The 16,304-nt window shown below is 38.9% G+C and overlaps 1 protein-coding gene across 1 annotated transcript; it reads right to left on the reverse strand.

The window, feature by feature from the left end:
- Window positions 1–1,480: 1,480 nt before the first annotated feature.
- On the reverse strand, window positions 1,481–13,973 carry STMN2 (stathmin 2; the record flags this gene model as incomplete). The annotated part of the gene is made up of 6 exons (XM_079533852.1): window positions 1,481–1,540; window positions 3,871–4,062; window positions 10,773–10,945; window positions 11,590–11,743; window positions 13,290–13,372; window positions 13,871–13,973. 6 exons carry the CDS (start codon window positions 13,971–13,973, stop codon window positions 1,481–1,483), a joined length of 765 nt encoding a protein of 254 aa, XP_079389978.1.
- Window positions 13,974–16,304: the final 2,331 nt, after the last annotated feature.

Genomic DNA, 16,304 nt, shown 5'->3' on the forward strand with positions numbered 1-16,304 from the left:
AACTTGATTTATTAATAGGTCTTATTTAAATCTCATTTCCATGCTTTTATGACTTTGTTAGGCTTTCACCTCATACAGGCACATGCCAGAAGTAATGGAGCGAGAGAAGAGACAAGCCCTTTTTCAGTTCACAGAACCCCAATTCTTTATTAATCACAGCTTGCTCACAATGACATACAGGAAAATAGCACTAATGAAGAGTAGAATATGCAGGCAGCAACCTCTGGGAGGGGGGGGGGGGGAGGGGCAGGGACAACTTCAAAACTGCAGCTATTTTGGGGACGATGTGTTAGGTTTCGTGATACTGTACTTGGCACAAGCACCCTGTCTAGTCATTCCTGCTTCAGCCCTCTTAGTCATAGAATCATAGAATCACCAAGGTTAGAAAAGACCTCCAAGATCATTCAGTCCTAGCTGTCCGTCACTAGGGTTGGCTAACACTGAAGAATAAAGGTCAAGACAAATGGAAGTCAGCAGTGTGAAAAAAAAAAAAAAAGTAACATCTGGTTCACGGGTTCCCGGTGAAATATTTGATTGCTTCTTTTAATGTTACACATGTACTACAGTAGCATCAGAGAAGTATCATAGATCATGGCACCTACAAATAAAGCCACTTGATGCTATCTATTAGTTGCTTCATTAATAAATTTTCAAGTGGTAGATTAAGCTCACTTTACAATTAGCACTTGTATGGCTGTTTGGCATCATTTAGAATTTGTCATAGCTTGATGGTTACAATGTGCCTTTTAAATTCATTTCAAACTGATACCACTTGCTTTCATTCAGTTGCAAAGCTGTTATTTGTTGCCTCTTGCTTCAGAAAGCAGAAGCACCAAGTAGTGCACATGGTGATTTAACTTCAGTTATACAGCATGCTACAGAGTCCTGTAGCGCGAGTTGCATTTGAAGAAACTATATTTTAAGAGTCTCTTGTCTTGGACAGCTGAATGTGAAGTCACGACACCTGTGATCTAGTCACTGTTTCAACAAAGCTCGTTGATGGCAAAGCAGCCTAGGTTGTTAGGCAATGACTGGTCTCTAGCACCATAGAACTACTACTGACCTCGTGGTGAGTTGGAATGAAAGTCGCAGGGAATGGAGTTAGACATGAGGTGCTTCAAATGGACAGATCCAGCAAATTCAATTGAGTGGAAATAGACAACATCAGAAGCCTGTTACAGGACATGTAAGATTATGAAATAACTTGCATAATGCAATACTTGTATTTTTTAACAAAAATGTAAGTATTTACAAAATAAGATCCAAGTTTTTTAAACATCAAGCAAATCATTCTGCAAAGAGACCGCATTGATTTTGTTTTATTTTTTGTTTCTTTTTTTAAAGTTTTTATTGAGTTCTTGATTTTTTTTTTTTTAAACCATGTCATACATTTCCCATACTGATATCGCATGATCCATAATAATATAGGCAGGGGGAGTTTACTAATGGTGGGGATGGGTCACATCCACCATTGCTGTTCTCAGCCAGACAGTTCCACCTGGAGCTCCTTGTTTCTACGCACCTCTGCAGCATGCCTCTCCTGGAAAACATCAAGAAAGGAAAAATCAAACTTTGTTCTCATCCTGCATGCCAAGGGAGGTTCCTGTTGATAACATAGCTGAGCTATCCTATCCTATCCTATCCTATCCTATCCTATCCTATCCTATCCTATCCTATCCATTCCATTCCATTCCATTCCATTCCATTCCATTCCATTCCATTCCATTCCATTCCATTCCATTCCATTCCATTCCATTCCATTCCATTCCATTCCATTCCATCCTCCTTAGACTGAGCAATGAAGTTAGCTATCCTCTCTGTCTTTCTTCTGCTATGATGAAGCTGGAGAGGAGATACCAGAAGTCAATGCTGTGCCCTTCTGTCCAGTTATATCCATGTTGTCTTTTCTTTTACTAAACCAGTCATGACTTGTTTAGTCTTATTTGACCCACTGTATATTCAAATACTTCTGTGAAAATTGGTCTGTGGTCAGGAACAACAGCTGTCAAACGAATTTAGGAAATGTTCCATTCAGGGTGTTTATAAAACTGTATAATTTTTGGCAGCTTCAAGATTTTAGGGTTTTTGATTTGTGCCTCTTGTTTTTCAGCTGTCAAACTGTCAGATTTTTACCATTTCTATATGATCAGTGGAAAAAAAAAGGTTAGAAAACTAAATGACAAATCACAAGATGACTAGAGAAGCAACCCATCATAGCTGATTTCTGTTTAAGGAACTTCCTAGATACATACATTAGGGGATATTCTATGGAGATTAGTAAAAAATTCAATGAATTCAACAGGAATCTTTTTATTGGCTGAATTAAGCTATGGATCATAGGCCAACACAGCTTACTGTATCATCCGAGTCTGTAAATCACAGTTTCTTATAAGATTCATTATTTTAAGTGCCAGATTTTCTAAGGGACCTGTTCCTCAGGGCTCCAGTTAATTGCAGAATGCAAAAGTTATCTTTGATCTTATAGGAGCTTCTAGGCACCATAACCTTGAGGCATCCACAGTTCTGGTCACTCTTGAAGATATCTCACATCATCTTTTCCTGCATAGTAAGAGTTGGCTGTTGTGCTGGCAAAAACTATATAGCCATGTAGTATTTAATTTTTGGTCTGTACAAATATTCTCAAATGAGTTATCATAGTCTTTGTTAAAAAACCTTCTTTGTATTTCATGAACATCTGCCATGATATTGCTGAAGAAGAGGAGATTAACAGCCTGTAAATATGAGCATAGCATCGAGATGCTCCAGCTGTCTGTCCCATTTCCTTTTGGATCTCCAGGATGGCTACTTGGCTTTTCCCTTTGTTTTCGTAAGCTTTGGGATATGTGCCTGTAAACACATCTACTGAGAAAATAAGTAATTTTTTGAGTACAATTCTTAAACTCCACAATTATTTAGTTTGCATATTCACTTAAAACTCTGGGAAACAATGGTTTCTTTTTTGCTGCATGACACTACTGTTTCCATCAAAGAAAGAAGCATTTAGAGAGGTCTCACTGGAAGTGACTGGGAGCTATTTTATTTCTATTAATCATTTATTTTCAAAAATATTAGAAAGTTCATTGGTGAGAGAAATAAATGTAAATTATCTTTTTGTTAACTCTTCTGAACATTAATTCTCATGCCTTCCTTTCTTGTTTAGGAGGGGTGATTTGGAAAAGGGTACATTTGGCTCTCAACTGTGTATTTTGTAATTTACTGGATTCTCAAGAGGAATTCCTATGGCTGTACCAAAGATCTTCAAAAGAAAGCTTACACTGTATTAGTTACAAGACTTACAGGAAGAATAGCATGTTTTAATGTATAGGAAATAATTTTTCCTGATTTTTTCACTCTTTCCCCATCAGAAGTCAAGAACTATACACAGGATAAATGTTTAATTTGACCACTGAAGTTCCTCTCCAAGTGCAAGGGAAATCTTATCAGTAAATGTAAATATCTGAAGGAAGGTTGTAAAGGGTTGTAAGACAAGAAGCAGTGTACACAAATTGGAATACAGGAGGCTAACTCTGAACACTGGGAAGCACTTTTGTGCTGTGCAGGTGATGGAGAACTGATGCAGGTTGTCCAGAAGTTGCAGAGTCTCTTTCTTGGAGACCTCCATTAACCACCTGGATGTGATCTGGGCCCCCTGTGTTGGTCGTCTCTGCTGGAGCGGGGTCTGGGCCAGATGGACCCATTGGTCCCTGCCAACCTGTGATTTCCCAAAAGTGGCTTAGATAGGCATCAGGGACTCTGGTTTAAAACTAACTAAAGTTTTGTAACTGAGAAAAGAGCTATGCACAGCATCTCTTTGAAATAGTGATCAGATGCTCTTCTCTAGTCCAGACTGAGGAGTGATGGCACAGTTACCTTTTCTTGGAGACGTTCAATAAGAGCAGCTAGATTAGCTTCGCGGTTTTCTTTGATCTGTTCCATTTTCAGTATCAGCTTTTCCTCTGCCATTTTGCTGAAGTTATTGTTCTCCTCCAGAGCTTTCTGAAGCACCTCTCGCTCATGTTCCCTCTTCTCTGCCAGATGTTTCAGCACCTGGGCCTCCTGGGACTGGAAACAGAGAGACATGTGGTTGAAAGATGTGTCTTGAAAACCCACGTGGAGCAAAATAACCTCCACGGGGCTCTTCACTGAATTTGGAAACTCTGTAATGTTTGTTCATTTTTAAAAGCATTGCTGGGTAGAATCACTTCTATGTAGAAACGTAGATTAGTTTCAATAGCGGGCTGAGAAGCATTGGCTAAATGTGGGGAATATGCCTTAGGGAGCAGCAGAGCAGTGTTCAAACCACTTCTGTTAATGAGAAGTGCTGTCCACGGTTATTGCAGTGGTTGCTTAACCTCTGAGAGCTGCGGTCCTTTAGGTGTGAATATTTTATTTGTAGAGATACAGGACTGGGAGCTGAAGGGAATGGTGTTAAAAAGGAGCTGATTTTTTTGCCCAGGTTGGGCATTTTTAGTATGCCTGAATAGTAACAGGCTTTGAAGTTTACAATTGTGAAGGATAAACGAATCCTTCACAAGATAAAGAATCAATATAGACAATGTTTTTTTTCTCCCAGTATTTATGTTCAGCTTCTCCTCATTAAATATGAAAGAATAAGGGTGTTATGTTATACAGAAAATATGTAAGAATTGTATTTTCACTTAAATTATTCAAGAAAGATGAAAACTGAAGGTAGGAATTCAACATATTCTAGTATACTATCCTTTGTAAACTTATTTCTCACAAGCACAAGGCTTGTTATTTATTTTAAATCAAGTTAATAACACAGAACCACTAATCCTAGGAGAGAAACCAGAGAATTTGCAGCACTGGGCCCATCCTCAGGCAAGTCTAGCAGAAAAGACTGTGTTTCAGAGGGGTTATTTGGAAATTATAAACAGCACTGTATGCTCTTGGAAAAAAAATAAATTAGAGGGAAAATGAGAGGCAAACAGAAAACAGGGAAGAAATATGGCTCTGGGAAGCTAAGTGTATATTTCAGCACAGATAACAATACACTTGCCATTTTTATCCATAAAAATGACTAGCTTAAGGCCTAAATTAAGGGTTTTAACCAGTAATTACAATTAGCAGTAATTAATCCTATTAAATTATATTGTGAGGCTTCTAATGGAGTGAAAAAGAGCTGCTGTTTTCTTATATGTGGAAGATCCAGCTAGAAGAAGAAAACAAATATATTAACAAAGGTAGGATACACATACAGCCAAATATACTGACAAGGCAAATTAAGCAGATTATAGACAAGGTTGCAGAAGCCAGGCAGAACATCTTGCAACAAGACTGGATTTAAATCCATCTGGCTTTCAAAGGTTGGAACAGCTTGCTTGAGATCAGAGATAAAGCTACTTTTGTCATTCTTGGCCATTCATTGGATTTTCTTTCACCTCCAGCCTGATTGCAGTTCTGGACTTGCTGCTCAGCTGTAGTTTCTGGAGCTAGCTGATGGGAGTGCTGCACTGAGCTGCTTGGTACCTTGCAGTGATCCTCACTGCTTTTACCACTATAGCACATGTTGAACAGATAGCAATAGAGCAATTGAGTCAAACAAAATGACTGATGTGCCAGACAAAACATTGCAAATGGGAACATAAAGTCCCATTATATATATATGATCAAGAATGTGGAGATTTGGACGACAGATACGTCTAAGGATGCATCCCATAATAAAAAGTAAGATTTGGACTGTGCTTCTAAGCAGCATTTTTTGAAAGAACGCTGGCTTTCAGTGGGAGATATTATCTAAATGCCTTTGGGTCTTTGGGGCGCTTGCTTGTTTGTCAGGATTTATTTTCTTCCACTGAAACCTTTTGCTTTCTGGAACTACTTTCTATTATCATAAATCCATGAGAAAAGTGAAAAATTAGAGCTCCATAGCAAAGTACACACAGTTCTAGAGGCCGTGCTGGCAGGCAACACTTTAAAAATTAATTTGGTCACTAATGCAAGATAATGAAGAAAATACTTACTTACAAATTAACGCAGTATTTTCTGAATGTAAATTGCATTGGCATCAGAAAGAGTCTAAATTAAAGCCATGCCATTCTTCAGGAACTAATTGCACATTTCTGATGTTCGTTATGATGTGCCTTACAAGACGTCCCTTTTCCTCACACAAAATGTTCAGGGTACTTGGGAGTTGTTCAGAATAAAGGCTCTCCTCCTCATCACAAAGCACACAAGGAGGAGAGTGTCATTTACACTGATGTCCCTTTCCTAATGCCACTTACACCAGCTGTGAGCCTGTCTGTTTCCCCTGCGTTCAGATCTCTGTTGAAATACCCTTATGACAATTTTGGAACCCAGTCAATGCATTTTTGTACTGGATTGTCATATGATTTTGTGTTTCAGATACATTTGGCTAAAGATCTTGGCCACCCAGTCTGCTCAAAGCCTGCTAGATATCCAGAAATTACTAAAATGAATGGCCCTTGATATCTAGTGTGCCTGGAACTAATGGACTCTTTGTTGTTGGTGTTGGCTTTTAATTGCTGCATTTGGACAGATTTGACGTGGGATCTAACACATGTAGGAAGTTTTTATTGCATATTTATTTTTCAACGTCGTATTGAAGTGCTGGAAAAGGTATTCTCATATTCCATTTTTAAAGCACTTGTAAATGGTTTACAGTAAATGCTTCTAGCAGAGCTATTATGAGAAAATGTGTATAAAAATCTGGAAGTGGGATGGAAGATAAAGAAGATTAAGCGTAAAATGGTGGAGAAAGGAAAAAAGAATACTCTGGGTGAATATTCAGAAGACTTATTAAATATAAAAAGGTTTAATCACAGCAGCTACAGCTGCAGCCTCTAATGCCAGATATAGAGGAATAAAAATCATAGAATCATAGAATGGTCTGGGGGTTGAAAAGGACCATAATGATCATGCAGTTTCAACCCCCTTGCTGTGTGCGGGTTGCCAGCCACCAGCCCAGGCTGCCCAGAGCCACATCCAGCCTGGCCTTGAATGACTCCAGGAATGGGGCATCCACAACCTCCTTGGGCAACCTGTTCCAGTGTGTCAACACGCTCTGTGTGAAAAATGTTGTTAGACATTCCTGATATAGATATTTTGCTCCCAGAAATGTACTACTGTGCCGAAAAGATTACTGATGCAGGCAATCTCCTTAAGACATTCATGTCACTTTCTAGAGGACCATATGCAATCCCAGTTTTCAGAGTCCTTCATGAGGAAATCCGCATCTCAGCTGGTCAGAGATAGATGCAGACAACTAAGCATTCTAAGAGCAAAATTATGGAAATTGTATTTTGAAATGTCTTATTATTATTGTTATTACTATTATTACAGTAAGAAAATTCCACTTATCTGACTTGGGCAGCCTGGTCTGGTGGTTGGTGACCTTGCACACAGCAGGGGAGTTGAGATTAGATGATTATTGTGGTCCTTTTAAACCCAGGCCATTCTATGATTCTATGATTCTATGCTCTTATTTTCTCACATCGATCTATTTTCCTTTGATGCATACTTCCCAATATTTAAGCCATTTATTCAGAGATAAAGGATTGCACTTTAAACAAGAAATTTCCCTGACTTTTTTAGCTACTAGGATGTAGGAGACACAGCATGAGACATGCTTTCTGGAGAAGAGAAGGCTCGTGGGAGACCTCTGAAACTGATTGAAAGGAGGTTGTGGTGAAGTGGGGGTTGGCCTCTTATAACAGCAATAGGATGAGAAGTAATGGCCTTGATTTGCACCAGGAGAGGTTCAGGTTGGATATTAAGAAAAATTTCTTCCTTGATAGAGTGGCCAGGCACTGCAACAGACTGCCCAGGGAGGTGGTGGAGTCACTGTCTCTGGAGGTGTTCAAGAAACGTTTAGATTTTGTACTGAAGGACATGATACCGGGGGTAGGTGGAGTGCTGGACTAGATGATCTTGGAGGTTTTTTCCAACCCTGGTGATGCTATGGATTTATTTTAAATTAAATTCTTCAGTAGAAGCTTCAATAACTTTGGTATTATTCATTGTATTGTGTATTTAAGATATACTACAGGGTAGGATTAAAGACTCCTACTGCAATGCAAATGCCAACATATAAATTCCTAATAAAAAGTTCTTAATTAGAAGGAATTAATTATATGATGTTTTCAGTAGCAGAAATGAAGTTGCTTTCCTGCATAAAAGCAAGGAAATGGGCACAAATTGATAGGAGCTAGACGATCCTTTAGGTCCCTTCCAATCCAAGCCATTCTATAAGTTAGATCTCACTTATGGCATATTCCTCACTGGGTGTACTTTTAATTATTAGAACCACTTCTGACTGTTGTCAGAATTCTCTGTCCCAACCAGTGTGCCAAGACACAGGGAGAGACAGCTGCTCTCCCAAAGCCATGACTGAACGGACAAGGAGAACAGGAGGATGCTCCCCCTCCATGGGCTTACAGAGCAAAGCAATGCATGTATTGCTGCAGATGTTCTATGCAAATGTTGTCTAATTAGCAGAGCAGGGCCTAAGTCCTAAAAAAAGTGTAAAACCAGTGAGTATATGTATTTTTAAAGACAATTCTCATTCATTAGTTATATTTGATTTTAATGAGAACTGTGCTGGAAGGACATGATCTAGAATGGTTATGCCTAATAGATGAGGTACATAGATAAAAAAGCATGATCACAACTGCCATGCTGGATCTCAGAAAACATCTGCCTGACTTGTCCAGCAGCAGAAAGCGGAAGATGGTTTGGGAAAGTATACATGAAGTTGGGCAATTCTGCCTGACTCTTTCCTATGCATTTTCCTAGCTTCCACCAGGTTACATGTTGTCTGAGGCAGATGTTGTATCTGTCAAATTATCTCTACAAGGTACTTCTTTACCAATTTTGCTATTGTCTTTTTGAAATAATTAATATTTAAATAACATCTAAATAGCTTATGGTAACAAATTCAAAAACTTGATTAAATGATATATGCAAAGGTAATTCCCTCTCTCTGTCTTCAAATTGTTGTCTGATTTTGTTGAATGTTTCTTCCCCTTTGGATGTGTGAAACAGAATATAATTGTTCCTACTTATCTTCTCATTACCATTCAAGACTTTAAGACTTCTGTTTTATCTTCCATCTGTTGTCTCTCTCCAAGCTGAGAGACTGTTTAATTTACCTTCTTATGGAAGATGTTCTATCCCTGTGATTGCATTTTTCACTCTTCTCTGCATTATATGCTTTTTTTTAGACTAAAACTGCAGGCAATGCTTGGGATGTAGGAGCACCAAGGATTTTAACAGTGATGTAGAGAGGTTTTCTGCTCTTTTCTTTGTTCCTTTGCTTGCAATTTCTGCTGCATTGCTAACATGGAAGATCTTGTCTATTAAAATAGCTCATTTAGCTACATGTTCATTCAAAATGAATGCAATAATGAGTTTTCCTTTAGGAAGAAATGAACAGTAATGAAATCAATGAAATGAAATCTCTGGAACATTCAGTTTTTACTTCCCACTAAGTATATGCATAATATTGGGCTTCTTAACTGTTGCCATTTCATTCTGTGTTTGTATCCTTTCTTGAGAATGTGTACTCATTACAGAAGTACTTCACAGACTGTCCTTGAAGCTTGCCATCACATGGATGTGCCACAACTCATTCTTCTGGGCCGCGGCTAGTGTGTATGATTATCCTTTCACATATAGACATGTCATTCCACTGAAGAGAATGCCTTGACAAAAACAAAGACTGAAGCTATAAAACTAATGTGCAACATCTGGATGACTGAATTGTTCCAGTTAATGAGATTCAGAGTTTCATCACAAATAAAAAGTAAGGAATACTTTTAAAATAAATGTCAGATTTATTGACTTCAGGGGATTCACTTCTCATCACATAGAGCTGTAATGGCTCCAGACCTCTTGAAAGGACCCCTGATCTGGTCTGACAGAAGCAAAAGGAGAACAGAGAGCCTTTTGCTGCTGGAGATACCCCATGTTCTATCTCTGGCATATCTGTTGTCCCTGAACTTCTGTATACGTTGTTGTCCACATCTACAAAAGATTCTGTAAATGCAGGGGTCTTTCTGCTGCAGGCACACTGCATTTGTGCTAATTGCTAGATGGTCTACCAACCTTTCTAAGCTCTTTGTGACAAGCTTAATGATTATAAAAAAGGAATTGTCTGTTATGGGTAAGACCATAAGGGAGAAAAGACTCAGTAGATAACTCTACAAGGCCTATTTACAGCACTACTCAGACTGTCTGCTAGAAATGCTACGACAGCATCTTCAATCAAGTAGTCTGGTGAGCAATCCAGAACACTCTTTATTCAGGGCTGGCACGTCTCCATACTGAATAAATAAGACAGTTCAGTTGACACAGATAGGCCCTGTGATTAATTTCCATGGACCCTACATGGAGTCAATATTTGGTACCCAGGCAGTAGCTGTTCAAATTGCATATCTGTCTCTCAAATCAAGACTGAACCAGCTTTCAGCAACTATCATAGGTACTCTGAATGTACCCTTACACACAGAGAGAAAACATATAAATTTGAACCCACTGGGACTTTGTGTTCAAAACTACCTGTATTTTATGACACATGCTTCCTAAAAATCCGGACTAGTCAGATGTTTGCAAGTTGCTGAAAGAAAATAAACAACTAACCTGTCGATTTAAACATATTAGTAGCTTCTGTCAACGCTAGCACACTGTGAGTCAGTCATGGAGATGAGAGACATACAAAATAGATAGGAAAATTGGATGTTATCCTGCACACTGCTGGGTATAATCACTAATATTTTCTTAACAAAAAATACCTTTCTCCTCTCTTCGGCAGCCTCCAGCTTTTTCTGGATCTCCTCAAGGGAGAGCTCTTTCTTCTTTGGAGAGGCTAAAGTTCGTGGTGCTTCCGAGACTGGGGATGGTGGCTTTAGGATCAGTTCAAAAGCCTGGCCCGAGGCACGTTTGTTGATTTGTTTAACTTCCATGTCTGCACAATAAAGTGAGAAGCGGTAAGCAACTTCAATACTGTGGTGGTGTTAAGGAGAGAAGCGGTACAAAAATTAGTGTAGGATCAGAAATACAGACAAATGATTTAGCATCTTTGCTGTGGGCATTTCAAAGAAAATGGCAGATTACGGACTGAAAATTGTCCTTGGGAGAAGTACATCCCGTTTTACCTGCAATAGTTTATTTATACATGAACCCTATAAAGATAAAAATTTACACCGGTTTTGGAAGCTTACTGGGGTTCTGTGTCATTTCACACTCCCAGCAAGCGCTGCCCAAACTGATTAAATTTTAAGCATGCTTTCATCTTTTCTGGGTTTCTTTGGGAACTATGATGTCAGCTGTGAAGACGTAATTCTCACATGGGAAGCACTTCTCAAGGTACTAGGAAAAATACAGCACCATATGAAAGATATAGCTTTAGGAATTTAGTCAGTTGCTATTAGAAAAAATATCAAGCATCATGAGTAATAATACACAGTCAATGAGGCAATAGCCCAAATCAGCAAAAGAAGTGGTTAAATAAGCAAAATATTCTCTGTCTAACATTAGGTACCAGGATGGTGAACTGAGTCACGTCCCAACATTAGCACTTTATCTGACCTGCAGGTGAAAGTTACTCACCATCATATTTATAGATGTTCATGTTGCGAGGTTCAGGATAAAAACAGGAGCAGATCAGAGAGAGCATGGACAGCTCCTTCATCTTTTCCTTGTAAGCTGAAACAAGAGAACTTGTTAGCAAACTCCCCTTCTTCAGCTTCTCCTTAGTGAATCTCTAACCGCAATGACTGACCATGGACCAGCAAATCTGCTTCATAACCCACCTGGCAGATTTATCCAGAATATTTATTTTGTTTCTTCTGAACATGGAGTCTTTATCACATCAAATATGAGATGTTCAGTACTGAATAAACTGCTTCTGTTGTCATGCATGACCTCAGCCTTGGCTCAAATGCATGCAGTCCTCTTTCAGTTATAGAAAGTGAATCTAGCTACCAGGAAATGTATTTAGCATTGGAAGAGTGCCATGACCCCACTATCTCCTGGCAGGTGGAAATAAATGAAGCTCTTACAAATTTCTATGACGTCTCCAAATACAATTGGGAACAGCTCTGAAACATTGCCCATGTGTTGCCATAGGCAGATGCTAAACTCATTATCTGCAACAAATGAAAATGTCATCCAGATAATTAAAAATATAGCCAGAAATGAGGATCCATTTATAAAATCCTTAGCATAATGTCCTTAATATGAGAAAGTACTTGAAACAAAGAAGTATTTCCCTGTTCAATTCCTGTACAGTCACTTTGCTTCCATATTCAGGCCTACTGAATATCAGCTGATGCAATAAACACACTTCCAATTTACCTTCAGTGTTAGTCTGCAGTGCCTATAGACCCCAGTAATGGACTGAGAAATGGTGGTACCAATTCTTAGTCGTTACATGATAGTCTGCATTCGCCCATCCTAATTGCTGACATCTCAGCTTATTAACTGGAAATTAGAACCCAGACAAGAGCCAGGCCTCCTGAGTCCTGTGGCAATACACCAGCTGCTGCACACACAGTGCAAGGTATGTATGTTGGTGGGGCTGCTTCAAAATTGACCTTGGCACACGCAAATCACTGCTGCTATTAAAATCATATCTACAGAGTCAGACATATATTTGCAGCCTGCATATAAAAAACATAACTTACAATATAACTGGGTATGAAAGTATTGCATTTAACAGATTAGACCAAATTAATCCTTGATGTTACAGTAGGAAAATCAGAAAGCCCTGTGATCCTGAAATAGTGGGTGCAGATAAAATTGTCATTTAGTATTTCTCATGGCTGCTCTTCTGTTTAATTGTTTTTTTTCCTACTCAGAAAGGTCCCTGATGAGGTCTTGAGAGCCTGTAGGTGATGCTCAGAATGGTGGTATTTGAATGATACATCAGTTTAAAAATGGATTTCTAACCACCAGTGCATGATTAATTACATTAATGAATCTTTGTTTGGACACTAAATAACCCACCCAAAGGACATACAGCTTTACAGAAACCACTGGTGAAAGCAGCATCTCAGGTCAAGGTTGTATGGAAGACTTTGCTTTCTCTGAACTAAGATTGCTAAGGAAGTTTGGATTTCAAGTTTTTCTCTTGAAACCAAGTGCCAACTTGCAAAGAATAACTCAAATATTCCCTGAAGAGTCAAATGACTTTGAACTGATGTCTACTGATAGTTAAACATAATGTTATATTCATTTAAGCCCTCATCCAATAAAGTGTGTGACCACATGTGTAATTCTAAGCACAAAAGTGTGGCTGTACAAAATACCCTTGGAGGAGGGCTTGACCAGCCAGCTGCCCACAGCACCAGAACTTCATTGTGGAGGTTGTGGAAAGATCCTGCATGAGGGGCTAGTCAAAACATAGGAGGTTGTCTGTTAAAGACAGGGCCATTGATAATATGAGCTGAAAGCTTAACGTTGTAAAAGACCCGATGAATCACTGACACAACACATAGCTCGAAATATCTTTGTAGGAAGAGGCATGTAAAGAGATGTCTGAAGAATCCTGCCTTTTGGGTCCCCGTTATTATTTTTTCTCCTTGCTTGACATTGAATATGTCTTGTATCCTAGCAGCATTAAAAACAATCAGAAAAGGGTGTTTGTTCTGCTAGCTTGTCATCTGCAAAATACGGCTGGAGAAAGATAAGAATGTGCACAGCTCTCATTTCTTTTAATACAATAGCTGCACTGAAAGCACACTGCTGAAATGATTGTCCTATTCCATTCTGAACACGGACAGAATTAGGATGACATTCCATGCTTTACCGATATTACATTTTGCTTCTCAGGGTATTGATTTAGTCTCTATTTGCCCTATGAAGTCCTTCAACCACAGTTAGAACATACCTTGAACGTTCACAGCAATTTCTGGAGGCTGCTGCAACTCTAGAAACCACAACACATGGGTGACATGGGCCAGCATAGGAGGAGAAGACCTATTCTGCCTCATGCAGCCACTGGGAGAGCATGTTGTACTCCTGCAGTGTTGTTGGGTAGTTTTGTCTATTGGAAAATTAAGGTCTGAGGGTCTCGAAGGAATGGAAGACCTGCACACCTCAGGTGTCCAACATCAGTGTTGTGAAGACTTCTCCCCCATGACCAGACGAAGACTGACATATGTGGTAAGAAAAAGTAATTTGATTAGCCCAGTGACAACTGGGTGCAGGCACCTCTAGATGGTGGTCTGATTGGAGTGGCTGGCCAGTGTCATACAGGGAGCTCATGACTGAACAGTGGGACAACTGTGATTTCCCAAGCCCTATGGAGTTAAGTGTTGTAGCCACAGAAACACATTCTCTCTAAAGGAAACATTTTACATTTAAAACCAAAAGGCAACAGTACAACATTTATGCATATTACACAGGTCTTCTTGTGTTAACTGAAATAGGTAAGAAAATGTTCTGTTATATAGTGGAGCTTTTAAAAACTCATAAAGAGTTTCAGTGATTGCAACAAAGTTTATTTTCTGAATGTGTTTCAACTGGCTTACTAACAATACAGCTTCTTGTGCAGTCATGTGGGGTACATATCATTGCATTAAATGTGCAATTTAAATAAAGGCAAATAAATGATAGTAATCATAATAATACAAAAGCTTTGATAGGGAAATTGCTAGGAAAGAAATTGTTGACAGAAGATTGTAACAGAATCTTCTCAGTTATAGGCAGCACCATTTAAATGTTTAGATGCATTAAATGCCTTAAAGTCTGGCATGAACTCAGAACATGTATTTTTGATAAAAACGTAAGAGATTTCAGTATTAGCAGTCATACAATTCTTTTTTTTTAAAGTGAATTCCTTGTATTCGCAATTGTAGTAAGGCTTGGAAATAGTACCAAATGCCCTTAAAAACTTTGACAGCTTCAGAGAAGAATCTCAGATTGGATTGAAACACAAAAATTCATGATTTTTTTTTTTTTCCTGAATGTGTTCCAAATGCATCTTAATATCACAGTTTGAAGCAAATAACACTACCTTTTGAAACTTCTGAAATTATTTCTAACGGCTGTGTCTATAAATTATGAAACCAATCCCTGTGTTGGTGAACATTTTGATACTTTAATAAATTTTTGTGGGCTCTTTACTTGCCGGATCCTCCTGCTGCATCTGTATAACAAGCAGGGATGCACAGCAGATTGAAATCTGTGGAGGGATGCAATCCCAACGACCCCATGCTACATGCTGTAGACATTTTGAGGGTCTTTTCTTTAGACTAGGTTAGTTCCATGATGTGAACAACCATTAGCTCCTGAGCTCAGTAGAAGTGCAACTGAAAACTCTTCCAGTTTTCTTTACCTCACAACTAAACTCTGTTTGCTCTGCAGTGTAGACCAAAGCTTGGTCAACTGGGGTTGATGATTCACTTCAAAATTGCTCTCCTGACCTCAGATTTAGTCAGAAACATTCCATATTTCTTCACTAAAGACAGAGGTCCTTCAACTCGCCCCCAGGTTGAAGCTAAGAGGCAAGAGCACTATGGCTGCCATTGGAAGTCAGCAAACAGTTATCTACTGCTGGGAGAAGCAGGAACATTAGGGAAAACACTGTTAAAACCACCCTGTCTGCTCTCATCTGTTACCAAATAGCTATAAGGAATTTTCTACAGTTTACACTGAAACATGAAAATCTTTACTGACTGATGGGCCATGGGCAATCCAGTCACATTTTGTTCCTTGGCAAAGGAGAGTTAGGACAGATTGCTGTGTCACAGAGGAGACCGTTATTCATAATCAAGACTATTTTTAACACATGAAAGCAGAGAGATAAGTGTAAATGTTACTTTATAATTAACATCTGATGAACGTAAGTCTGTTGATTCATTTTCCCTTACTGAATCCAATCTACGTATTATAAAATGTTACTGATTTTTGAAAACTGAAATGCCACCAGCCAACTTTTGAGAATCTGTGCACCTGGAGGGAAGTTTGAATGGGCATATTGCCCATGGCCAAAATGCGCAACCTATAGTTCAGCTCCACTGCCTTGCTGGGCATCCACAAGACAGATAGCTTCCCGAGGTGAATTACAGTCACTAACTGAAATCCCACTTTTTAAAATTTTATTTTATTTTTTTTAATTTATTTGGAAGAGAGTGTAAGAGTAAGAAATAAGATAATGAAGCATGGAATGCAAGGTACAGAATACCTACCACAACCATCCTCTGCACTGATCTCTCAAGAATGTTACTGAGAGAACGGCTTCTTACAAATTTCACTTTGTGACTGCTCTCTCAGAAGTGGTAGAGTTTTTGGTTTGTCATGAAAAGCCACATCATTTTGTG

The sequence above is a fragment of the Tetrao urogallus genome (assembly GCF_951394365.1).
Source record: "Tetrao urogallus genome assembly, chromosome: 3".
In the NCBI taxonomy this organism is placed as follows: Eukaryota; Metazoa; Chordata; class Aves; order Galliformes; family Phasianidae; genus Tetrao; species Tetrao urogallus.